This window comes from Amphibalanus amphitrite, unplaced genomic scaffold, assembly GCF_019059575.1.
Source record: "Amphibalanus amphitrite isolate SeventyFive unplaced genomic scaffold, NRLGWU_Aamphi_draft 000191F_arrow, whole genome shotgun sequence".
Taxonomy (NCBI): domain Eukaryota; kingdom Metazoa; phylum Arthropoda; class Thecostraca; order Balanomorpha; family Balanidae; genus Amphibalanus; species Amphibalanus amphitrite.
Genome location: NW_024881686.1, coordinates 106,950 through 132,092, shown reverse-complemented (window position 1 = coordinate 132,092; position 25,143 = coordinate 106,950). Strand labels below are relative to the sequence as shown.

Sequence of the window (25,143 nt, the reverse complement as noted above, 5' to 3'; positions counted from 1 at the left end):
TCACTAACTTACCGCGTCATCCGCCCCGCGCAGGTCTGACGCCGTCCAAACGCCGCCGGGTGGTGACTGACGAGCGCAAGCTGCGCGTGCCGCTGGACCGCGGCTGGCGGCGGGAGACCACCATCCGCAAAATCACCCAGGCGGGACCGCGCGGCGACGTCGTCTATTACGCGCCCTGCGGAAAGGCCTTCAGGCAGTTCCCCGACATACTGCGGGTGAGAGAACATACCGGCTGATGAAATAGTGGGAGAATGGTGATTGAGTTAAGAGAACAGGGGTGTCTGGTGGTATCTTAAGTTGATGCCGTAAAAGTGTTTGTAGCTCGACAATGGCTGTCCTTGTTCCTTGTTCCGTGTGTTGTCCAGTCCCGCTGTGTTACCTGTGTCGGTCACAATTTGTGACGTGTTCCCTCTGTCTGACTCCTTCAGTACCTGGAGCGGAACAACATCACGGACGTGACGAGGGACCACTTCACCTTCAGCAGCAAGGTCGTCATCGGCGACTACCTCAAGGTCAGCAGCCTGGGGCGTGCCGGGCGATTAGACCGGCCTGAACCGGCTTCAAGTCGAAAAAATAACGCGATTTTTGTGTAAACATTTTCCGGATAGCTATCATGTCATTGTGAAGCCCGTCAGGCTGTACAACACTACCAGTGCGCTAAGTCCTGTTGTACCGTGTCCCCGACTGCCGCTGCCCCCTTTCGTTACTCCTCTGACCTTCCGTCTCTGTCTATTTTCAGATCTCCGAGGACGGCGAGGAGTGCATCCCCATGTCGGAGGCCGAGGTCAAACGCCAGGTGGACGTGCTCAGCGGCGGCAAGAGCAAGCGACAGTTCAAGAAACCGTACGTCATCAACATCAAAAGGTGACGGGACTGGATAAGCTGTGGTTTTATAGGATTCCGTTATGTAATATTTCTAGGAAGGTGGTTGACTTTTTCATTCTGATTGGATGCGACATGTTGAGTACAAAGATACGGAGTCCATCCATCCTGTCATTATTCAGGGCATGTGTGCCTACCCAGTGGCTCAGTCCTGATCGGGTGTCCTTTATTTGGCTGGTGATGCCTGTGTGATCACTGACAAAGGCGGCGCGGCTATGTGTCTGTCTATGTGTTCCCTGTCTGACTGGTATCGGTCTGTGCTCACAGTGAGGAGGGCGGCGGCGGCGCGTCTGGCTCCGGCTCGGGCGCTGGACCGTCCGCCTCCAGCTACCACCAGGCCATGGAGCTGATGAGACAACTGGAGGAGGATAGACGCGCCAGGTGAGTGTCCCTGCCGAGCACTCACACCCTGCTCTTTACCGATGGCGATAGGATGAGAGGATCCGTTCGACCGGAAGGACGGGGTGTGCTAAAATCTGTTCTGATTATCTATGGGACTCGAGCTGTTGATTGCTATCGTGGCATGTCGAGTTGCTTAGTTGACGTTCGGAGGGTTTATAGCGGTAGGATGTTGAGGACAGTATGCGGTTTTGGTTGGTGTTAGGGGCAGTGTGTGATATTCGTGCATGTGTGGTCACAAACGTGGGAAGCATATCAATATGAGCGTTTCTTTACAGACAACTCAAAGAAGAGCAGAAGAAGAAGGAACGGGAGCTCAAAAACCTTCAGATGCTCGAGGTACTGAATTCATATTCCCCGCAATGGCGTTATATTGCGCAATACGCATACAGTTTTGTGTCCAAAGCGCACTATCAGATCATTTCGCTAATCACATGTCTGCTTCATTTGTGTAATTTGTGTAGTTCAGCAGTTCTCCGCAGTTCAGTGCTCCTTGTTGATGCAGTTGTAGTTGATGCTCTTCTCACCTTCACCAGACTGTCATGCCCGCCCCTCTGTTCCGTCACTATTCTCTCCTCTTGTCCACCCTACAACTTTCACACCGACTCCCCTGCCCACGCAACTTCCCCGCCGGCCTCCCCGTCCCGTCTAACGGGTGCCCGCTGCGTCCCAGGAGCGGCGCCGTAAACAGGAGGAGCTGGAGAAGCAGAAGGCGGCCGAGAACCTGCGCAAGGCACAGGTAAGTCCCCGTCCGTCCCCCCTCCCCGGTCAGCGGCAGCGCGTTCCCTGTGGCGCCCACCGTGTGTAGTGTGTGCCGTGTGCCGCGGTCCGGTCCGGTCAGCCGGCCGCCGCGGACTGAGGGGCAGTAGGGGCGTAGTGGCGCTCCGTAGTGCTGGGGCGGCGGGCCCACCGCCGGCCGCCGCCCGCCTAGCTGTGCAGACCGGGCCCGAACTAACGACGTTGTCTGTCTGTTTTCTAGGAGCTGAACAAACAGAGAGAGATGCTATATAGGCTAGAAGTGGTACGTTGACTATCCGGGTCTGTGGGGCGCTTGGCGGTGACTAACGCTGTGGCTATGGCTTCCGCTGTCGCATGCCCCCGGGGCGGGCGGCCGGCCGGTGTCGGGCCGCCGCCGGCGCGCTCTAGACGGGCTCCGTGCCTGCCCGGGGTCCTCAGGTCCTGCACCCGGTGACGCGCTTCCTGTAGATCGCCTTCATGACCTCGACTCTCGCCACCAGGGTGAAGCGGCTCACCTCTCCTGGGTGCCAGTTGCCTTGTTCGAAATAGTATTACTTCTTGCATTTGAGCTCATACTTCCTCAAATCAGTCAAACGCTATCCCGTCTTCTTGCAATGGTGGGGGCACCTAAGGGATTCAGAATAAGTTTACTTTTCAGGTGCCAACATAGTTTTTCTTCTTTTCATGAAGACTGTCAATTCCAAAGCCGCCTTAGTGTCCGCGTAGATGTCTGGTTCCTAGTTCCTACCTCCGCCTCTGTATTTGCTCCTGTTGGTCAGACTTCCCCATCGCTCAGCTACCCTTCAGCCTGGAGCCGTGGCCTGTGTTGAGCTCCTTGCCTGTCCACAGTCGTCCTGTCAATCCTGCCGCCGCTGCAGCCGAGACGTCCTCAGTTGCGTCCTCCTAGAAGCGCATGCCACCTCCGCTGGGTGATGCGGGCGGCCGCTCTGCCCTCTATGCCCTGTCCCCGGTCCGTCAGTCTGTCAGTATGTATATCTGTCTGCCTGTCGTGTCTGTGCCGCCTGTTCGCTTACCGGTGGGTGCCGCCAGGGTAACGTGCTGTCCGACCTGCTGCCGCCGGGGTCGCCTCGCATGCGCTCGGAACGCTCGGTCGCGCGGAATCGTCAGCCTAGCTATGAAACTGTACAGCTGTAGAATACATTACCGCCGTCCCCGGTTTTGTTTTGACTTTGAAAAGTAAATATCTGCTTTGTTGCGAAGTCCAAGCCTTGTCGCATTTTATTTCACAATCTCATTTCAAAGCGCGCTCGCTTTCTCGTAGAATTAAAACCAACGTAAATATTGTAAAAGCAACAAATTGACATCCCCCTAAAGCATATTGCCGCTTCATAAGTTGCTTTTCCCTCGGCCGATCTGCTTCCCTCCGTCGTGTGCCTGGTCCGTGACGCGGCGCGTGCGCGGCGGCCGGCAGGAGCGCGAGCGGCGGCGCCACCACATGCTGCTGGTGAAGGCGCTGGACGCCCGCCGGCGCCAGGAGGAGCGCGACCGGCGCCGTGAGGACATGAAGGTGGAGCGCGCCGCGCTCAAGGAGCGCCGCCGAGAGAAGCGGCTGCAGGACGCCGAGGTCATTCGGCAGCTGAAGAAACCGCGCGAGGACATGGCGCTCACCGGTGAGGAGCGGGGAAACGAGATTCAGGGCGGGAGGGCCGAAGGGGGGACGAGACTGGGAGCTGCAGCCTGTGAATCATTATGGTATGAAAACAAAGTGATAAATGCGTCCATTTGAGAGTAACCGAAATGTCATATTTTACCTGGCACAATGGTTTACATGAGTGTGAAATGGTTAGAACTCATTGAGTTTGATTAGTGTGTGTTCATGTTTTGTACATGGATTCGCACGCTGACCGCGCCCGGTCCTCGACCTGCAGATCAGAAGCCGCTGCCGGAGCTGGCGCGCATCCCGGGCCTGCGGCTGTCCGGCGAGGCGTTCGCCAACACCCTGATGGTATTCGAGTTCCTGCACAACTTTGGCGAGACGCTCGGCTTCGACATGGAGTCGCTGCCGTCGCTGGGCGCGCTGCAGCAGGGCCTGCTGAACGAGCCGGACCACGAGGAGGAGCTGCTCTCGGTGCTGACGCACCTGGTGGTGTGCGCCGTGGAGGACCCGGGCATCCCGCACCCGGTCCGGCACGTCACCTGCCTCAACCAGACGCTCCGGCAGGCGGACATCACGCACACGGCCCTATCAGAGGTGCTCCGTATCTACATGTTCGCCTGCGCGTCCGGCGAGGTGAAGACGCTGACGGGCCTGTGTCCGAACCAGCGCGACCCGCACTGCCGCGCCAAGAACGCCGACTTCCAGGACGCCATGGACGCCAACCGCACGTACCAGATGTCGCAGTGGCTGACGGAGAAGCCGTACCTGGCGCTCAACCCCACCGAGAAGACGGAGATCCTGGCGCACCTCTGCAATGACCTGCTGCAGAACAAGGCCGTCCTCCGACAGGTCGGTGGTGCGGGCGGGAGGGGTGCAGGGGCGGGTGGTGTGGGTGCCGCACCTCTGCAATGACCTGCTGCAGAACAAGGCCGTCCTCCGGCAGGTCGGTGGTGCGGGCGGTGTGGGGTGCCGGGAGTGGTGTGTGTGTGTGGGGGGGGGGACTGGGAAGGGGGGGTGCTTGGTAACGGGGAGTCTGGGGACGATTTATGGTTACAGTCGCCACAGTTTCGTTGCACCGTGTGGCTTTTTAGTCTGAAACAATTTGCAGGAACATGTTTCCACGCTAGTTACGTCATGCATTATCGAATAGCACTATGATGGTCGCAGTTAAACGGTTATGAGGCCATAAAATGTCTAGGATTCGTATTGCATCAATAATTTATCATCTTGCTAATGACATAATTCCCTCGGCCTGTTTGCGGCTATGATTTTGAATCCTGACCGAGTTATAGCTCAGTTCTGACGGCACCCCCTCCCCGGCCGGCAGATTGACAGCACCATAGAGGTGGTGAACACCAAGCGGAAGGAGAAGTGGAACCTGGACGGCCGGCTGCGACGGATGCGGATGCTGCACGCCAAGAAGTTCGCGCAGCGCCACCTGGTGAGCCGGCCGCCGCCGCCCGAGGCCAGTGAGAACTGTGACACGGGCGACACGACGCGACTCAGCGAGCCGGCCTCCAAGAAGGAGGAGGGGGAGGAGCACAAGGAAGAGGACGAGGAGGAGGAGGAGAAGGACGAGAGCGGCAACGAGAGCGAGCCCGCCGACGAGGGAGACATCAACGTGAGTACAGGGCGTCTGTGGGGAGGGAGCGGGATGGGTGGGCGGCCAGCTGCTGAGAAACGTCACGGGTGCCACAACGTAGGGCGCTTCTTGTAATTTGTATACTTTTCTGGTAATACTCTTGTCAGGTGTAATGACAAGTTTCTCTGCAGGACGAGGTGGACATCAACTCAATGAGCGCCGAGGAGCTGCACAAGCGGATCGAGCAGCTGAGCAACCACAACAACCAGCTGAGCCGCGACATCTACGAGGGTAACCGGACGATCCGTCCGACCAGCCTGGGCCAGGACCGGTTCCACCGCGCCTACTGGGTGCTGCCGCGCGCCGGCGGCATCTACGTGGAGAGTCTGGAGAGCGGTGTGGGCGCCGACGAGCGGTACGACCAGCGGCGCGCCTCGCACCAGGAGTGGCTCCGGCGCCGCGAGGCCGAGAAGGCCGGCCAGGTGGGTGAGAAGCGGCCGGCCGACTCACCCGACTCCCGCAACAGCAAGCGGCCGCGCGTGGCGGAGACGGCGGTGGGCGAGGGGACGCCGGTGAAGGCGGAGGTGGCGGAGCAGCGGCTGCCGAACGGTGACGCCACCGCGCCGGCGGCGGCTGAGAACGGTCTGTCGGGCGGCGAGTCGCCGCGGGTGAACGGCGGCTCACCGCCGGCCGACGGAGCGCCCGTCAAGATGGAGACGGACGTGAAGGCGGAGACGCCGGCCGACGCGCCGCTGAAGGTGGAGAAGCAGGAGCCGCCGTCGATTAGCGCCGACACCCCGCTGAAGGCGGCCTCCCCGGCGCCGGTGAAGGTCGAGCCTGCAGCGGAGGAGGGCGCCGTGAAGTCAGAGCCCCTCTCCGCGGTCAAACCGGACCCGGCGGCACCGGCGGCGGGCGAACCCTCCGTCCAGGACAGTCTGAGCGCCATCAAACAGCTGGCTGAGAACCCGGTGGCCGCCGCCGCGCCGGCCGCCCCCAAACCGTCCACGGCGCCCAGCCACGCCGCGCCGCTCAACAGCAAACACCTGGTGAGCTACCTGAACGCCTCGCTGGCCTCGCTGGGCGCGAGCGGCGCGCTGAAGGAGGTGAACGGCGCCATCCAGATCCCGGGCCTGGGCCTGGTGCCGTCCCAGTACCTGCTGCAGGCGCTGCAGGCGCCCGAGAAGCTGTGGTTCAGCGTGCTGCCCAAGGACCCGTGCGACTTCAGCACCATAACAGAGCTGTCGGACGACGAGCAGGAGTCGGTGACGGAGCGGGGCGGCGCGCGCGCCGGCAGTGGCGACCAGCTCAACACCGAACAGGAGGACAACGGCGAGGACGAGGCGCAGGAGGTGCCGCAGGGTGAGTCAGCGGGGTCGACCGGGGACGGGGAGGAACAGTCTGGGGGAGCATGGATGAGTGGAGGAGGGATTGTGCCGCGCACTGTTTCTTTGCGCCAGAAATAATACATTCAGGTATTTGTTTCGCTCGCCCTCCTTTCATTAGACGCGTCTTGTCACGTTGATTGTGTGTTTATCTTGCCTGTCCGGCCGTGTCCGCTGTACCGGAGCGATGCTGACTGACCATCCCCGTCCTTCCTCCCGTCAGAGTACAAGCGTGGCTGGTGGCGCGTCTCAGACACCGCCCAGATCGACCAGCTGGTCAACGCCATGCACAACCGCGGCATCCGCGAGCGGCCGCTCAAAAACAAAATACTCACCTGCAAGGACACGGTGGTGGAAGCCTGCGAGCTGGTAAGTGCACCAGACGTTCCCGTGCTGGCTGTGGAGGCAGTGTGTTCGCTGTCCAGGAATGTCTTCAATGAAACTGGCGCTGACGGCAGCGACAATCGACACGGATAATCTGCCATTGGCTCGGTCGCATGTCATGTCGTACTGTTCCGACGTGTCCTGGCCCGGTGCAAGTGACTCGTTTTTACTGGCTATGCCTAGTACGAACACTCGATAACCGATGTTTTCCCGCGGTTGTAGCGAACCGAGAAAAATCGAATCGTAGTAAGTTGACCGATGAACCGGGAACTAGACCAGCTTCACTGTATGGCTGTTACGAAAGCTATTTTCCTCCTGTTTTTGTCTTTGTTTTTGGGCACGAACACGGAAAAGCTCACGATGCCGCATGCATTGCCATCCACGCAATATCGCCGGACATGTTATACATAATTTCGTTTTCGCAGTGTTCTTAATTAGTTTGTGGTATGTTATTCCGCTACCATAGATTGCTTTTGCATGATTTCATCAAATATGTCTCGGAGCATTAAACATACGCCCGTAATTTTGTTGCTCTTTTCTGTAGTTTTATGCCCATGAATGCCTTGGCATGTTGATTTCACCAGCAAAATTTTAAAGCAAAATGTTTTATATGTAATATTATATTCTTCCATCAAAATTTACTCCTATCGAGATCTAAACCACAGGGTGCAGACTAAAACGAAGTGGCTGAACAAGGTCCATAAACAGAGTAATTGGGAACAGACCGCTAGCCAGCGTTTGTCGTTCACCGAGTGCGGCGCCCACAGGTGAACCCTGCCGAGGTCACGCTGTCCTCGGGAGCCGCGGCGGCCGCCGAGGAGTCCGAGGACGAGTCAGAGGAGGACGGGGAACAGGAGCAGGAGACGGCGCCAGAGGACAACGGCCAGGCAGAGACAGAACAGAAGGACGGAGACGGAGACGGGGAGGAGAAGGAGGCGAAGAGCAACGGCGAGAAGAAGCAAGAGAAGCCCAAAGAGAAGGCGAAGTCGCCGAAGAAGAAGTCCAAGAAGCGCGTGCGTCCGGCGGAGCCGGTGCCGGAGCCGGACGCGCCGGGCTCGTACCGGCGGGACGTGGCCATCACCATCGAGATGTCGCTGCTCGAACACGTAGAGAACCTCGAGGAGCGCATCGCACAGGCCAGCATGCAGTTCAAGGTGGGTGGCAGGGCGCGTCGGGCCCCGACTTACATGCAGGATTGTAGTGCACCGCTCTCATGGAAGTGTGTTAGCTAGATTGATTTTGAAGATCAGTGACAAACAAAAGATACAATATGCAGTTTCGATGTTTCTTCAGTTGTTTCCACAGTTTTCACAAGCATATGCCTGATTTTGTGACAATGCTCTGCCAGCTTCATTATGTCCATCTCAGTGTGTATCCCCGCTAACCCGCCGTTCTCTCCTGCCACAGTCGTGGCGCCTGCCGCCGCGTACCTCTGGCGACCGGGAGCTGTTCGCGCCGTCCTGCGAGCCGCAGGAGGGCCGCCTGAACGCCGTCACCCTGGCGCGCGACCGGCTCATCGACCTCGAGCAGAACATCGAGCGGCGCTACCTGAAGCCGCCGCTGGGCACCTCCAAGGGCGCCGACCTGAGCCTCTCCAACCTGGGCACCGAGGAGAACAACACCATCCCGCGGCCGCTGCTGGTGTGGCGCGACGCGCTGCCGCGCACATCCACCGCCGCCCAGGTCTCCATGTGTCTGTACGCGCTGGAGATGTCGGTCGCCTGGGACAAGTCCATCATGAAGGCGGTGAGTCGGGGGCAGAGAGAGCCGACGGGGTGGTCGGCGAGCCGCCGCTCTAACGCTTCCTCACACATTGCCTGCTTATTAAACCGGTGGTGTTGCTGTATATTAATTTGGTTCACTGGCTTATTTCGGTGTTAATTTTTGTTTATATTATTTTTCTACCGCACTAATGCAGAGCGATCTGGCTGCGTCACCTAAATTTGTTCGCGCTTTTCTCTCGCTCACTACCAGCACCGGTTGCATGCAGCGCCTATAATAGATTTATGTTCTAACTGGTCGGATGTTGTTTCTGTTGCTTCATTAATCGTTCTCGCTGGTCTCCGCTCTGTTTTATGTTGGGCGCTCGGGACTCTGCGGCTGCCTGTGTGCCCGGGCGCTCTCCCAGTGTTCAACTGTGTGTGCCTGTGGACGCGTGCGTTGACCGTGGCTCTGACGGGCCGTTCCGTCAGCAGAACTGTCAATTCTGCACGAGCGGCGACCACGAGGAGAAGCTGCTGCTCTGCGACGGCTGTGACAAGGGCTACCACACGTACTGCTTCAAGCCGGCCATGGACACCATACCAGACGGAGACTGGTCAGTGCCGGCGCCGGGGTGGGGGAGGGCGCTGGTCAGGATCAGGGGTGCAGTACTACACATGGCGGAAATTATGCTTCAATAAGCCAATAGATCAAACGCTCGATCAAACGCGATCAAACGTTTAATTTGTAGCTTGAATTGCATCGTATTAACTATAGTTATTTCTTATGACAAGTGGAAAATTATGTTGAGTTGCGACATTCCATATCCTATCCGAATATACCTGATTTCCCCGTCCCTCGCGCAGGTACTGTTTCGAGTGCGTCAACAAGGCGACTGGCGAACGGGCGTGCGTGGTCTGTGGCAAGGGCGAGGGCAAGGTGCTGCTGTGTGAGGGCTGCCCGCGCGCCTTCCACCCAGAGTGCGTCACTCCGCCCGTGGCCAAGGTAAGGACGGACAGCTGGCGGGGTGGGGACACACGGCTGATCTGACCGGGCAGGGATGACGGCTGAACTGGCCTGCTGCCAGTTACTGCCAGTTGACTAGACGGAAGCGGAACACGGTGTGTCAGTCTTGGCACCGCAGTGTGTGTTTGAGGGGGGGGGGAGGGTCGTGCCGGACACACTCACACGTCAGCTGCAGCACGACTGTGGTCGGTCAATGGTGGACGCGCACTGCATACGCTGGTGAAATAAGCGGTGTCTAAAATGTGGCCAAGGGTATAGCTTCTGCCAGGGTCCCGATTTAACAGTCACGTTACACCATTTTCCTTCACGCATTTACCGGTTAAAAATAATCCAGGATGTCATGCAGCCGGCAGCCTATTCACTAACGGCCCCGCGCCTGCCTCTGCTGACTGCCCGCTCGACTGACCCGGTCGCCGCCGCCCTCTTCAGGTCCCGCGCGGCAAGTGGCACTGCCCGGCCTGCGCGCACAAGAGCCCGAAGAAGTCGCGCTCGAAGAAGGCCAAGCCGCCGCCGGAGCCGTCCGAGGCTGGCGGCGACGGTCCGGCTGAGGAGCGCGAGTCGCCGCCAAAGAAGGAGCGGGGCAACAAAAAGGTAACGCTCTCAGCAGCGCTGGTGGTCAGCCATCAGTCGTAGAAGCGTACAGAGCCGTTAGGAAAGGATAGTCTGTCATGGGATGTGGTCAAAATCATGGCATCAACTTACTGTGTTACGGGAATGTCATCCATGCTCGGAAGTGGTTGAGTTTTTCTCTAGTATTAGGCATTTAATGTTGACATGAGTCATTTTTACTCCCTCAATATCCTAGTTCATGTGCAGTTATTTTAGCTTAATGTCGCCGATCCAGCTCGGCTTTGAGAGTGCCTGATGCAACGCGGTCCAAATCACGTATAGTTTCCTGATTAGATCGGCCCGGCGCGGCGGTTAGGTGACTGGCGGAACTGATGTAACCCCTCTCTGTTCCTCGCCCGCCGGACTGCTTCGTGACTGCACTACGGGAAACTGGCGTGGCGGCGGGTCGCGCTCGTGATAATGGTCTCAACGACCCTATGAGACATTGTTGAGGTTTCTGATGTCTGGGCTGGCCTTCGGCCGCGTGTCTGACCGCCTCGGACCCTCGGTTTGTGTTCACGCAGTGGCCGTGTGTCTGGCCGCATATTCTGACCCTCACTGTGTGTTTTACTCAGTTGGCCAAGGAGATGGCGATGTGCCGGACGGTGCTCGCCGAGCTGGAGGCCCACGACGAGGCGTGGCCCTTCCTACTGCCAGTCAACACCAAACAGTTTCCCACCTACAAGAAAATCATCAAGAGCCCTATGGATCTCAGCACGATAAAGAAACGAATCAACGAAGGAGTGTGAGTATTCTTATCAGACTGAAACGCAATTATCAATGCATATTGTGACTAGTTCATGCACGGTATCAATGTTGTTGACCCCCGTGGCCTGACCTTTGACCTGTGCGCGGCGGCAGGTACAAGAGCAAGGACGAGTTTACCGCCGATATGCGCATCATCTTCAACAACTGCGAGACGTTCAACGAGGACGACTCGCCGGTCGGAAAGGCCGGCCACAGCATGCGCACGCTGTTCGAGGCGCGCTGGCTCGAGCTCAACCCCCAGTAGAGGCGGCGCCCCGGCCGGCCCCACCCCCCACCCCCGGGCCGGGCCCGGGCCGCCACCGAGCCCATCTAGGTCTTTCGCAGTTTGATCATAGTCGTGTACAAATCCATGCTAGATTAGGCATAATGATGCCGGTTACCGCGGGGTCGGTACGCGCGCGAGAGATCAGGTATTTTGTAGTAGTCGTTTTTACTCGGATTGGTGCGCGGCTGACGCGCCGCCGCGGCCGCCCGCCCGGCCAGGCCAGACGCCAATGCAGCTACTCGACTTCACAATTCATCGGTTATTTATTTTTCGTAACATTTCACTGCTCTCCTACAAAGAGTCCGTCATGTGTGCGCGCGGCGCGACCCGCTCGGCGCGTCGGTGTACATAGTTGTTTGTGTAACCAATGTGCCTGGCTGTCCAGAACGTTTGTGGCTCGCGCAGAGCGCGCGCGCGCGCGTCGCAGGTCCCTAGCCGAGGAGGGGGCTGATCGTGACGCTCCCGTAACTTGTTGTGTGAATATGACTGTGTCCATGTGTATCATGTCGATGGCACTCAATTATCCTGAATATATTTCCCAGTTTCTTGCGGCTGTGTTGGGGCGCGGATGGAAGGCACGCGGGGTTGTGGGACAGTCGTCGGGAACGACAAATAGGGTGGAATAGATGTCTGATGAGGCACAGAAATTGGTAGTGACGCAGCACGTCAGATCAGGGCAGTTGAAAAAAGACACGACCACTCAGTGTCTTGGTATGTATTTTATTACGTATTCTCGCATCTACATGTCATTTCTCGCTACGTCAGGTTGCACATGCCGAGGGGCAATGGACATTTGATATACCGGCGACTTCACATCGTATGGACCTCATTTCGGGGTCTACAGTCTCAAATGAAAAAGCCACGCGCTTTGATACAAAGAAGTATAAACTAATCGACTTCAAGCAGGCAACAAATCAACAAATCTGCATTGATTAGGATCTGAGACGTAGGTACGCGTCTGTCATTGGTGTCACGGCGGCCGTTGGACCGCGCGGGACTCCCGGGTCACCGCTCGCTGACCGACCCTCGGGTCGCCGCGGTCTCCAGTCGGCGCCTGACATAAGAGGCGGCAGTGCAGCCGGGCCAACCGGCCCATTTGGTCCCGCTGCCCGATGCCCGTTTTAAACTCAGTTTCCTCAGACGGACCGGACCACGCGACACTCGCTGTAACCGCTAACTCAACTCAGCAACACAAACAAACTCATGGCACTCCGTCTACCGCGGCTGGGGCGCGGACTAACTCACACACCTGTAGAAAATACCTTCGCCACCTGTCCGTCGACTCTCCTTTGTCCACTCCGCAGCTGTCCACGACCACAGTTGTCCACCGCCACTGCTGATAAGAAACTAACAAGGGCCGGCTCGGAGCAGGGCACGTCACAGACTTCTGACGCAAGAGCCACTATATATGAACCTGTGTGAAGTTTTCACATTGCGCGCTCAGTCAGTAACTAACAAAGAAATTCATCCGCTCGAAGTCGAGACCTATAGTATAGGGGCCGGGTCATTTACGCTGCACTCATTCAAAACACTGCCCAATCACGCGATAGAATCGACATACGGCGGGACCAGGCAATCAGGGATAATTGAGCCACTACACCTGACCGCATCGCGGTCCCACGGCCTTCCAGGAATTGAGCTGGAGACGACCCGCGTCTCCGCTCCCGCACCGATCTCCGGTATCCGTCTGTTTGTCCTGCAAGTATACACGGCCCGATCGGCCGCTGCGGGATCTCGCGGTCAGTAAGAATTACAAATCGTCGGCCCGGGACCGGTCGGCGCCTGTCCAGACAGCTATACCGAGCTGACATTTTCAGAGGCGAGACTGCCGAGCGGGCCGGCCCAGACGGCAGAGCTCTGGTCGCGCACGGGAGAGCGCAGGGTAAAACGGACGCCCTGCGCGGCCGAGCAGTTACCGGTCATCTTTAGCTCACCGGGTGTGGGAAGATCTCCCGGTAGTAGCGCGGGATAGCAGCTCCGATCTGCGGTGTCCAGTCTGCTGTTTGCGTCCGTTCCCCGCCCGGTCCCGACTCGTACCCGGTCGGCCGGCGGCTCTGACGGCGGCGGCGGAGGCAGCTATCGGCTCTCGCGCTCGGCACAGGCCGCCTGCGGTACCATGGCGCCCGCCTTGGACTTGGCCAGCTCGGTGGCCTTTTTGGCCGTCTCCCGCAGCCTGCGGTGGGAGGGACAGCGTCAGGTCGGGGCGACCGTCAGTCGTCAAAAGTTATAGCGATACGCGAGACTGGGTGTCTTTTTCGTTTATTTTACTTATTGCGAAAGGAATCAACCAGGCAGCAAGCCCAATTTATAGGCACAGTCATGCAGTTGGAACGATCATTAATAAATTAATAGTCATTATATTTATATTATTATTGATATAATGATAATGATATAAATCATTATAATGACTATTAATATCATTATATTAATAGTCATTATATCGTCATTATTGAGCGTCATTACAAGACAATATGAAATTGCATATTCAGACCGGAGATACTGACTAGCAACATCGCGCCTAGAGACAAATGTAACTGAAATAAGCAACGCACTCCCAAAAAAGTGCAGGCACCAATACGACCACGCACCTCTCCTTCCGCGCGTCCATGGCGGAGACGGCCTCCGTGACGGGCAGCCCGGCGTTCTGCTGCGGGAACATCTTGGCAAGGACGTGGTTGAACCCGAGCACCGTGTTGTTCAGGTTCTTCTTGAACCGCTCCACGCCGAATGCCTGAAAAAATGAGCCCAGTAGGCTAGTAAGCACTACACAAGCACGAGAACACGTATTAGGTGCTGTCTGCTGAGCTTGTAATCAAGTTGGAAACAATAATTGCGACTTTCGTTGTGGTTCGGGGTTCGGGTGTAAGAACATCGCTCAGGCTTGCCATTACTGAACACCACAATGAAGCCACATGACCAATGTTGACTGTTGAGCGATCGAATTCCATTGGATTGATCGCCCGGGTGCAGCGTTGTTCGGTCAACCAGCCATCGAACCGACAGGGTTGCTGCACCCGAGCTGTCTGGCGCTCCAGCGTTGATGCAAGAGCGGGTCGCCGGTGACAGCGGACATTCACGGTACACGGCCGACCAGGACATTACCGGAGACAAAGCGCTGATGATACTTCCACTAGCGGCGTAACCCCGACCTCGCCGCGCCGTCTTCCCATCCTGAATCATCCCCTAAGCTCTCTCATGTCTTTCCCCGCCGCTCTCCTCACCTGGATGGCGTACCCGAAGCCGAAGACGCGCGATCCGACCCAGGCGCAGCGCCGCACCAGCGTCTTGTGCTGCGGGTCGTCCGGGTGCGGTACGTACTCGACCCGCTCGGTGACCTCCATCAGGTGGGTGTGCGCCAGGTTCCGGGTCAGGGTGACCATGGAGTGGCGGGCCGGCTCGCAGGCCGACTCCTCCAGCACAGCCACCGTGCGCGCCGACAGGAACCGCTCGCCCCACTTGGGCATCCGGTTCGTCTTTGTGACGATACGCTTGGAGCGCAGGCAGCCGCCCTCGAGCCGGCGAGCCACCGTGTCCTCGGTGAGCACGTGAGAGCTGGGGGCAGAGGGGAGGGGAGGGAGTGAGGAAGGACCAGCGGGAGTTGGGCGGCGGGTATGTTTGCCCAGCTGCTCAAACTGTGCACCGAGACGGGGTGCAAGGGCAGAACTCCGGGCAGGCGGCCAAGTCGGAAACTGCAAGATTTGCTGAGCCTTGGTACGCATTGCTGAGTCAGTACTTCTCCCCACCACGAGGGACGATGGAAAGTGAACACAGGAACACGTTATTCACGATTCTACGATTCCCAAAAGAAATATGACTTTGGTATTCATCTTGCTGAAGGCGTTTTGTACACATGAAACCAAAAATTGTATATACCAAACAGTGTACCATCCAAGCGCACAGTTGACAGTGTATATTCAGTCTGGACCACTCTACCATACGGGTAACCTCGCTCGATATGAGCAGGATGCGAGTCACACCGCCCAGTGCTACAGTCTTCCCCGTCTGTACGTACCTGTGCGGGTTGGGGTAGCGCTCCCAGAACGCCTGCACCACCTGGTCCCACGGGTGGTTGAAGGTGGCAGACTGTTCACAGTAGCGCACCATGATCTGAGGAGCAGAGGCGCCAGTTACACACACTGCGTGCTGCAGCGATACATACAGCGACACAGCCATACATCAACTCTGGGATGAGGTGGAGCGTCGGTTACAGACTGCGTAATACATCGATACATTGCTCAACACTGAGCTGAACTGAAGCGTTTGTCAGTTACATTAAATGCACAATAAAACGATAAAATTCATTAGCGAAGAGAACACTTCCGGGAATAAACGACAAGGACGTTCACTAAAGCATAGCAAATGGTCGCAATAATGGAGAGAATCGTTAAAGGGACTATCCCACCTTTAACATGGGGTTTGAGTTGAGATAGCCAAGTTTGCGGCGAGGTTCAGAAACCACTATCTATCTAGGTTGCAACCCCCGCGGCCTCTTGGTGTTGAAGAAATTCGTTCCCTTCATTTGAAAATGGGCCTTGTACAAGGCCCTATCTTCAACATGGAGCGACCGTTAGTGTGACGTCACCTCGTTTAGTCATTCTGATTTAAATGGGTTTGTTCGTTGAAAAATCGCTTAAAACTTAGTCTGAACTTTGTTGTGGTGCCTACAGAGTAAAAAGAATCAGCTTTTTGACAGTAATGTGGCCTGGGGAAGGAGATAATTTTGGGCTGTGACGTCACATATTTGAAAGTTTGTGTTTGGAATATGGGAAGCCTAAGATGTTTAATGAAAAATAAATGCCAGAACCGTGTTCCTGGTCATCCAATCTATAAAGTCGGGCACAATTTAACTGGTTTTAACAACATTTTAGAAGGTGGGATAGTCCCTTTAAGAGCTCGAAGATACGATAACATGTTGGTGAGACATACCGCGCTAGCTGCCAGAAGCGGTGAAATGACTGAAGACTTGGACCACAGCGCAGCCAATAAACCTTATATCCTGCGGTGAAGCCTTAAACAAAGGCTGCTTCAGTCTATCCCATTCATAAAAGTCAGCATGTAAAGAGCCGGTAAAGTGAGACTCAGCATTACAGAATCGATGTCTTAAGCAGGCCGATCTCTTTGCTGACATGCGTTCACATCGACAGGGCGCTGCAGATACACATGTTCTTAGCTGACGTTGATTAGCTCAGACAGCCCATCTCATCAGCCAACCTAATTCACCACTTCAATGTCTTATGTCGCTAATCGCTGCCCTATATATGACGGGCTGAGGGAACTGGCCGCCCCCGTCTCTAGCGCTGACGGGCTGCAGCGTGCCCCAATCTCACCCAGCCGCCGCGCCGCCACCCAAACCATACCGCCGCCACGTCCGGGTGGGACCCGACGCGGGTGACGCAATCGCTCTGAGCAACGGTACAGAGCAGCCCCCCCCCCCCCCCCTCGCCGGTCCCTGGCGCAATCTGCAGCCGCCGGTCCGGGGGTCGGCGGCCGACCGCCCAGCTGATAGCACGGCCAGGAGTGGAGGCGGAGGATCGGCGGGTGGCTACGGTGGGTTGCCAATGATGGACCTACGACACCGGACTGGATGACGGGTACGCCATTCTTCATTATCAATAACCATCCAACCGGGCCCGACGATCGACGAAGCCAGCACATGATGGGAGGGGATATCCATTTTCGCCGGTGAACGACAGCGCCATGAGTAATGGGCCGCAGCTGATATTAGCATTCATGAACATGTCTATAGTTTAACGACTTTTTCGTTGATTTTTTTAAGCCACTATCAATATCGCCCGTTTTTTAATCCACTATCAATATCGCCCGTTTTTTAAGCCACTATCAATATCGCCCGAAGTCAGTGGGCTCAAATTTACGCATCTTTCACACTTGATTACCAGTTTCTTGCCCATACTGATGAAAAAAAAAAACAACAGAAAGACAAAGTACATCGGCTACGCCAATCGTTATAGGTCAGCTTACAAAGTGGTATATTGCAAGCAGTTATCGCCATATTGACACTGGAGTGATGCCGTGCAAGGTCTCAGCGTCCCTGACAAATGGAAAGATGATTCATCTCACTGATCATGTTAGCACTTGCAGCTGGCAAAGTGGGTTAATCAAAGGCTGATCTAGCACTACACAGCTGCTTTGTTAAAACTCCAACCTGCACAACACCTTCAGTTATATATGTCCCTTGTCAAAGATCAAACTGGAAGGTCAGGATTTCACCAGCGTGTCATGGCCTTGGTTAAGCCTATCTTGACTGGAAAAAGGCAATATGTGGTTCTAAAGGAGCATGTTCACTATTCAGACACATAATGTACCCTGTTAGACAAAACCATGGCTCCAGTGTTCTGCATCCTCAAAATACCAGCAACCATCTGGTCTTATATAGTCAATACTCAAAAGTGCCCCTCCAAAATCAAAAGGCATATGACCAAAAGTTGGTTAGGAGAGTTAAAAAAGAGAAACATGGTGAACCAACCTTCAAAGGACTAGTAAGAAACCATGCAATAGGAGCATAGGTATGTTATGCAAGCAATTTTGCTAGCTGTAATGTAACTTTTAAGTTCTATATCTTAAGTTCTGGTACAGAAGAGGAAGGTACAGGAAAAAATCACTTCTTGATTGATGATTGATTTCAAACAAATGAATTTCAGGAATAAACAAATGAATTTCAAGAACAAACAAATGAATTTCAGGAGCATATGTGGGGATTACTAGTGCAAACATCACACAAAGGTTTTCCAACCAAGGAAAGGTGTTGTAGGCTTGTAGGTTGTAGGTTAGATCAGGTGAGGTTGGGTTAGGTTTGTTTTCATTTGGTTTGTTTGGAAAGAAGCATCTCTGGGTAAAGTGCCTCTCCTTGATTGGAAAACCTTTGTGTGCTGTCTCCAACACAGACTGAGCTATGCTTGACCTCAGGAGCTCGCAAAGATTGGGTTCCACAGGCCTCACAGCTTAAAAAACCCTGTTATCGTAAGGTGAGGTAAGGTAATTGTGACACCTGAACCCATATGTGCCTAACTGGCTAAAATTGTAAAAATAAAAATAATATCTCTCATGAAAACATTTTGGTATTAGTAAGCCTGGCGTCCCATGAAGATGCCAGATCAACGGTTGAGAAATTCCCTAGATACGTTGCAATCAGGTAAGTTCATGGAGGTCACAGACAGTAACACAAGAATTGTATATATATGCTAGTTGCTAACTACAACTTCACCAGTTGTACGATTCCTGAACATAAAGCATCAAGCATGTTTTTCATAGGAAAGGCTTGAAGAGGCAAGCAACATTCAACAAAACCAAAACAACGCAGAGGAAAAATGGGCGCTTTCCGTGACATGACATTCAATTCACATTTCCAGCTAAAACATTCATTCTTATGCAATAGCAATATTTGTAGTCAGTAGAGGTACTTACATTTGAGGCTGGACAAAGCCGGAAAACGAAAAATAACCGCAGAGAACTCCGCACGCCCCCACCGACGTCCGCCGAAAGAAATCGAAAATATCATGCGGTCATGCGGTGTTCTACTCTCTCACGCCACGCGCAGTATGTTCTGGAGCTGATGCGTATGACTACCAAGAGCTGCTTATGCAGAATTGCTCGAATGAAACGACGCCTATTCAATAATCCCTATACGGTCGTCAAGTTAGATGTAAGTGAATCCTAATCTATAATCTAAGATTCGGAATCAGGTGAGCCCCTACGATTTGGACCAAACTTGGTCAGTGGATAGTACGTAACGTCCTGATTACGATGCACCCAAAATCTAAGCTCGGCCCGCCATATTTACGAAGTTACGGATGTTTGAATTTCAAGGTCATTCGGGAGAGCCCCTACGATTTCCGTCAAAATTTGTGTACGGACACTCTAGGTGCTCCTCATTACGAATATCACAAAATTTAAGCTCGGCCCGCCATATTTACGAAGTTATGGATGTTTCAATTTCAAGGTCATTTGGGTGAGCCCCTGCGATTTCCGTCAAAATTCGCAAAATATTATCTTTGTAGGCCTATGAAACAAATATTGAACATATTTCTCTTTTTGATTCATATCCTGCGCTTTTGTTACAATGCCTCACGATTTTTTTCAGTAATAAATATTTATAATTTAAACTCAGTGACCAAGTTCAAGTTTTAGTCAAGTAAGGGCATACGGCCCATTATTTTTATTTTGTAGGCGTACGACAATCCTATCATTATTTGGGATGGTTGGGTGTGGTGCTGTTTTGATATTCAGATTTATTCATTTGATATCAATATTCAACGTATACTGACAAGTGACATCATGGATAAAGGGTGACATATATGTTAGGCATTTACACCAGCCCTGAGCCCACCATATTGTATTGAATGTTGATGTGCTGTGCTGGAGCACTGAAAGTGCATTTATCGGGCCTTAAAGGTAGACTGCCACCTTTTTTCCACAAAACGGTTTTCACTAGAGCTGAGCCACCTATGTCCCAGACTGAAGTCGGTTTTCCGAAATTCGAACCCGTTTGCGAGAAATCGGAGCCCACAGTTCAGTTTGATGCCATTTTTTTAGTCCAAGAAAACCGACATCTCTACTGTTTATCGATAACTTTGAAACATGAATTTTCTTGTCTTTTGGTAAATATATGTCAAAACTTTGATTGTTTCGAGATCAGAGAAGAATTTTGGAGAGTCAAAATAAAAGTTAAACTTATATATTCAGTAGTTCATTTTTCCAAAAAAGTGTGGGAAATGGGGTTTAACATGGGCCAGACCCATTCCAAATGAGCCATGATTTTTAAATGTTTTTACGAACTTAAATGCAAAATAAATTATACATGGCCAATTTCTTATGAAATCATATATTAGTAAATCATAAAATACCTTACTTTTTCAAATAAAATGTAATAATCTTATGACCTTGAAGTCTAGTGATGTGTAAACATTGTCGCTAGACATTAACCGATTGATAATTGTATGATAATCGACAATTTTTTTTCGCGATTCACGTGATGATACTTTGTCAGGTGAATTCTAAAATTTTGTTTTGTCCAGGGAATAAATCATAGGCCGATCTGAGAAAACTTTTTGAAGGTGGCAGTCTTCCTTTAACAACTGGATGCAATCGGCTGGCTCAGGCTGGGCCCAACTGGGCCCAACTGGGCTGGTCAGCTGGCGACGTACGATAGCCAGTAATATATAGGTGTTAATACTGTTGTATATGGACATAAACATGTAAAATGGCACTAATAGAAAAATTAATAAATAGATATTTCATTTATTATTGATTATTATTATTGATTATTGATATGGCCTTGAGCCTTTTATATCCAGCATTGATATTTTACGAGGTCTGCTCCGTCTGCTAGCGCCACCATATGGCGCTAGCTGGCAACTAATCAAGTTAATAGTACGGGCCCACTTGCACTGCACTCTATAATGACTGTGCCCCATTTATCTCTGTTCGACAGTGTATATAATCCTGCTTATTTATTTATTCTGATGTCATTTTGCCATGTTTCAGGTTGTTTGGAAGTGAAAAACTCATTTTGCAGCAGAGCTGGTGCCAGACAGCTCACAGCTTTAAGATAAATGTTGTTGCCCATTCCCACCTCACTTGTCAGCTATGCCCAGTGCAGGGCACTGCATACCAGTGCTAGCCTGCTTGGAAAGAGGAATTTCAGGAAGTTTCTGCTTGGACCCAAGGCAGGAACTCTTGCCTTTAAGAATGAGAGAGCAAAAGAAGTTTCATTTAGGAAAAAGTTTCCTGATATTGACATACCAGGTAGGTAAATCTTAGGCTGTGAATTTTAGCAATTTATGTGTCCAACTTTATCAAGTTGATAACTGATGAAAATAAGGAATATAGATTTGTTGTCACCTTTCTTGTGCTGACTTCAGCATTCATAGTAGAGTTGGTATGACTCTTATCTGCAGTCTCTTGCTTCTGCAGGATGTCAGTTTCTTTTTGCGACAGGGTTCCTATAAATCAAAGTCATGTTTTAGTGCCTTTTATCCTAATTGTGCCTTAGTAATATTACACACATCTACTCGCCTTCTCGCTTTGACCCGCCCTTGGCAGAGGTTTCCGTGACCTATTCGTGACCCATTTGTTGTGCCCCCCAGACTACGGCACCCGTCCGACGGGCGCCCACCGACTCGGGGACAGCACCTTTATCACCGTGCCCGAGATGATCCCCGAACTGGTGGTGCCCGACCTCACCGACTTCAACGTAAGCAGACGCGCCTACGAGCGAGCGGGTCGGTGGAACGCTCAGCTGGGCATGGGAGGCGTGTGCAACTAGTCTTAGTTATGTCATCTGGTGACAGTCTGGAGATCCAGATGCCTTTTCAGCTTACCAATCTGATAATGGCCTAGTGTCGATTTTACGAAAAACGGTAATGGCCACGGCCGTTGCTCATTGTATTGTAGTTGCCTTTGATATCCCGTCATATCAATTATCATCCAGTACTCCTGTTGAAGGACTATCAGCTCAATAACGCCCTGGTCCCGCCCCGTGACCGTGTTACCGTCCCGGTAGGCCTCTGTGGTGTCTGATGCCGCCCTCCGCTCGCCTGTCCCCCGTCTGACCGGTCCCGCCGGCCCGCAGCTGAAGCCCTACGTCTCCTACCGCTGTCCCGAGGTGGTCCAGGAAGAGTTCACCGCGCGAGACCTCTTCAACGCCGTCTACAGCGACAAGATCACGGCCGACTTCGAGCGCGGCGCGCTGACCGAGGGCGGCCAGCCGCGCGAGCCCAGCGCCGAGGAGTCGCTGACCGCCGAGAGCGCGCGGCAGCGGGCGCGCGGCGTCCACAGCGACATCTGGGAGAAGTGAGACGCGCCGCGCGCAGGGACGGCGGGGGAGGGGGTCTGACGGCGGTCAGTGGTGAGAGCGTTTTATAGCGATTAGTGTGTTTTGATTTTGCAATAATATGTCTATTGTGAAATCAAGTTGTTTTGTTCTGCAGATGATAGAACTCGGAGAATGTGAAGTATGACCATCAAATTTAGTATGAAGTGTTCACTAGGCCTAAAATTTAAATTGTTTATGATATTCAACAGTTCCTAGCTGGATGAGATATCCCAAAATATGAATGTTTTAGAAAAGTAACCGGCGAATCTGCGCTCACCGCTATTAACAATTCACGTCACAGAAACAAGGCTTTAATTGTATCGCCATCGCTGGATACTGGATAGTCAAAAGCCGAAAGGAGCGGGCATTATGTTTCGGAAGGTTCATTTTCTCCTTTTTCTCCTTTTTCACATCGCTGTTGCGTGTCCTGCTCACTTCTAGAGAAGTTAAGATCGTCTTCTACATCGATTTCTTTCGTAAATGACTACATTGATGGTATGTTGACCGATTCTGAAATAAGTCGATGCGCATATAGCGCAAGAATGGCAGTCACCAGCTGCACTCCAGTGCGACTCCGTCGGTAGTTCCTCTTTCCCGCAATAGATGTCGCTCCGTGCGTCCGTCTGCGTGCCGCCGATGGTATATCGCGCTGACTATCAGTCGGCTATGGGAATTATGATGGCCGCCGTGCAGGCGCTGTGGGTTGGGTGTAAGGAGCTGACCGACCCTTTGTCAGACGCTGACGTGTCGCCTCGGCCGGGACATGACCGCCGCGCCGCGGTATTCAGGAGGAAAGGGCAGGCTGCGGGCGTCAGGCCGGTGGACCGACGGGTGTTCGGTCGACAGAACCGCTTAAAACAGCTTGTTAGCGTGGTAAATAATTTGTACAACCGTACAGGACAAAAAGGCCTGGGAGCCGTACGTCAATGTACTACAAAGTGCGGATTAGAACCATCGGAGCGTCCTGTTCTGCGTTTAAACGTTTTTATGGTTTAATTCGGGTGAGTGCTGTCAGCAGTGACATTACCAGAGTGTTACAGATTTGATAGAGGTCTGGCCATTGTGTCTGTCCAGCCCATTCACTATGGTCAGCGCTACTTTGCCCAGCGCTGAACATTGTAGGTGTTATTAGATGTGGGCTGCCTCTCGTTTGACAAAGTAGGTATGCGGAAAAATGTTGGCCAGGTCACTGCACCGGCCCGTTAGTTTGGAAACTTTCGTGAACCCTTATCTTGGTCGTGTCATGCGGTTCAAGTCTCTCTGTACTTTGCCACCCATTCCAGGCTATCACAGGGAAATGCCCAGTGAGAGGTAATTGAGCACATCACGCATAGCCAGTCGATATTTCCGATAGTGTCAGCTCGGCGGGCGCTTCTCAGAGAGGTGGCGGGGGTGCCGACCCACCGGCCCTGACCTGACCCGGCCCGATCTCAGGCTCTCCTGTCATGGCGAATTGGCAGCTTGTCGGACTCCACCGCGGCCGATTCGGCGTCTCTCCCTTCACCAGGGGGGGTCAGTGTCAGCGCCGCACGGACTGACCGCTGGACTCCTCAGGGCGGGGGGGGCTGTCTTTGACCGCTGAGACCTCAACAGGCTATCCTTGAACCACACATGCTATCCAAAGCCGAGTGACGTCACGGGAGAGATGTCACCGCTGCCAAACAGCGCAAACAAGATAACGATAGCAACAGCGAACGGGGATAAGCCGGCTGAGCAGGCTGGACAGCTAACACACGAGAGAGAAACTCCCGGACGGACGATAATGTTCAGCAATCAGCGTGGCTTGTGACGTACTATGGGACGCGCGCTTTGTGGGTTCATGGTGACCGCCTGTTACCGACCAACACATCGGTTAGTTTTTAAGCATTGCTGGTTTTTTGACAGGAGCATTACTTGGCGGGAGGATTGCAAATTGTCACCAATGTGTAGTTGATTTTTCGAAGATAAGACTGGGTACTGGACTCAGCATGGCGAATGGGTTGATAGTGCCCAGTCAAACCTCGGTTCAATCCTTCGCTGGACGCTCGTCAAAGCTGTTCAAAGCCGTCCTTTCGCAATGTTTTCAGGGCTGCGGCGTTGGGGCGCCGGGCGGTGTTAGTTTTATGTTCGCCGCCAGTCAGCTGTGGTGCAGCTCGACGACGCGATAGATGAGCTCCGACTGCGGCGGCACACCGGCAGCTTGAGCCCGCCGGCGAGCGGCGGCGATGGCGGGGTGGCCGCGTGCGTCAGCCGGTGATCTGCCGGTACCCTGCCGTCCCCGTGCGCCGTGCCGTGTCATACAGGAGCCGGTGGACGGACGGCGGCGCTGGGCCGGTGCCAGCGGCGGCGCGATACGCGTGCACTGGCCGAGGCACGGTGAGCCGCCTGCGTCCTGCCCCGGCGCCGGCCGCAGCTGTTTGCACAGTCGGCGCGGGGGCCGGCCCGCGCCCGGGGCGGTGCGCCGCGCCGCGGACGGGCCGCGCTGCACCACCGGCGGGCGGCCGGAGGTCACGGCTGGGCTGCGACTCGCAGTCGCCGCCGAGGTCAGCCTGCTCGCCGGCGCGGCGGACCGGTCCCGGTCACGTGACCACCGGACCGGCCGACCCCGGGCCCGAGGTCAGCCGCCGCCCGCGGCCCGCCGACGACCCATCCCTCCGGCGGGAGGGAGGGGGGAGGGGAGACGCCCCGAGAACCATCTCCGAGGTCAGACCGACCGGCCGGCGCCAACCGGTCCCGTCACGTGACCGACCCCGGCGGCCGGACACGGGCGGGCGGGCGCGGTCACGTGACTGACCGGCCGGCTGACAGTGAGCGGCCCCTGGAGGCCCCCGCCGTGTCGGCCACCCGGGGAGGCACCCGACGACCGCCTGCTAGATAACCCCGGGGATTAACCTAGAGATCGCTCCCCGGCGACTATCGCACAGTCGTCACTGAGAATGTCGAATGAGTCATAAATGGCCCACTGGCCCACCTTTGTGC

The 25,143-nt window shown here is 54.3% G+C and overlaps 3 protein-coding genes across 18 annotated transcripts in view; 2 read left to right on the top strand and 1 right to left on the bottom strand.

Moving 5' to 3' along the window:
* Window positions 1–11,902, top strand: part of LOC122384486 (bromodomain adjacent to zinc finger domain protein 2B-like) — a 56,577-nt gene extending 44,675 nt beyond the window's left edge. For 7 of the 10 annotated variants that reach the window (XM_043371921.1, XM_043371925.1, XM_043371922.1 and 4 more), the window contains exons 13-31: window positions 34–215; window positions 429–512; window positions 740–864; window positions 1,150–1,263; window positions 1,560–1,620; window positions 1,955–2,020; window positions 2,261–2,302; window positions 3,452–3,650; window positions 3,909–4,486; window positions 4,965–5,258; window positions 5,411–6,578; window positions 6,825–6,970; window positions 7,753–8,139; window positions 8,393–8,731; window positions 9,178–9,302; window positions 9,553–9,691; window positions 10,142–10,303; window positions 10,897–11,066; window positions 11,183–11,902. In XM_043371921.1, the coding sequence (XP_043227856.1) occupies window positions 34–215; window positions 429–512; window positions 740–864; window positions 1,150–1,263; window positions 1,560–1,620; window positions 1,955–2,020; window positions 2,261–2,302; window positions 3,452–3,650; window positions 3,909–4,486; window positions 4,965–5,258; window positions 5,411–6,578; window positions 6,825–6,970; window positions 7,753–8,139; window positions 8,393–8,731; window positions 9,178–9,302; window positions 9,553–9,691; window positions 10,142–10,303; window positions 10,897–11,066; window positions 11,183–11,333 (4,532 nt within the window). In that variant the 3' untranslated portion in view covers window positions 11,334–11,902. The remainder of the gene's footprint in view (window positions 1–33; window positions 216–428; window positions 513–739; window positions 865–1,149; window positions 1,264–1,559; window positions 1,621–1,954; window positions 2,021–2,260; window positions 2,303–3,451; window positions 3,651–3,908; window positions 4,487–4,964; window positions 5,259–5,410; window positions 6,579–6,824; window positions 6,971–7,752; window positions 8,140–8,392; window positions 8,732–9,177; window positions 9,303–9,552; window positions 9,692–10,141; window positions 10,304–10,896; window positions 11,067–11,182) is intronic. The other 3 variants (XM_043371920.1, XM_043371924.1, XM_043371927.1) reach the window with 3 other exon arrangements.
* Window positions 11,903–12,054: 152 nt separating this feature from the next.
* On the bottom strand, window positions 12,055–19,049 carry LOC122384488 (PRELI domain-containing protein 1, mitochondrial-like). 4 transcript variants are annotated; one of them, XM_043371929.1, is made up of 5 exons: window positions 18,777–19,049; window positions 15,367–15,461; window positions 14,576–14,906; window positions 13,943–14,085; window positions 12,055–13,527 (listed from the first exon to the last, which is right to left on the bottom strand). In XM_043371929.1, the coding sequence occupies exons 2-5, from the start codon at window positions 15,456–15,458 to the stop codon at window positions 13,431–13,433; spliced, it is 663 nt and encodes a 220-aa protein (XP_043227864.1). In that variant the 5' UTR covers window positions 15,459–15,461; window positions 18,777–19,049; the 3' UTR covers window positions 12,055–13,430. The 4 variants fall into 4 exon arrangements, with proteins under 4 accessions (XP_043227864.1, XP_043227865.1, XP_043227863.1 ...); XM_043371930.1 differs by lacking the exon at window positions 18,777–19,049 and adding an exon at window positions 18,486–18,515; XM_043371928.1 differs by lacking the exon at window positions 18,777–19,049 and adding an exon at window positions 17,678–17,819.
* LOC122384489 (39S ribosomal protein L41, mitochondrial-like) lies at window positions 16,859–22,283 on the top strand. Of its 4 annotated transcripts, none has more exons than XM_043371935.1 (4): window positions 16,859–16,945; window positions 20,856–21,116; window positions 21,458–21,564; window positions 21,943–22,283. In XM_043371935.1, exons 2-4 carry the CDS (start codon window positions 20,924–20,926, stop codon window positions 22,165–22,167), a joined length of 525 nt encoding a protein of 174 aa, XP_043227870.1. In that variant the 5' UTR covers window positions 16,859–16,945; window positions 20,856–20,923; the 3' UTR covers window positions 22,168–22,283. The 4 variants fall into 4 exon arrangements, with proteins under 4 accessions (XP_043227870.1, XP_043227868.1, XP_043227869.1 ...); XM_043371933.1 differs by lacking the exon at window positions 16,859–16,945 and adding an exon at window positions 19,448–19,503; XM_043371934.1 differs by lacking the exon at window positions 16,859–16,945 and adding an exon at window positions 19,514–19,540.
* The last annotated feature ends 2,860 nt before the right edge of the window (window positions 22,284–25,143 follow it).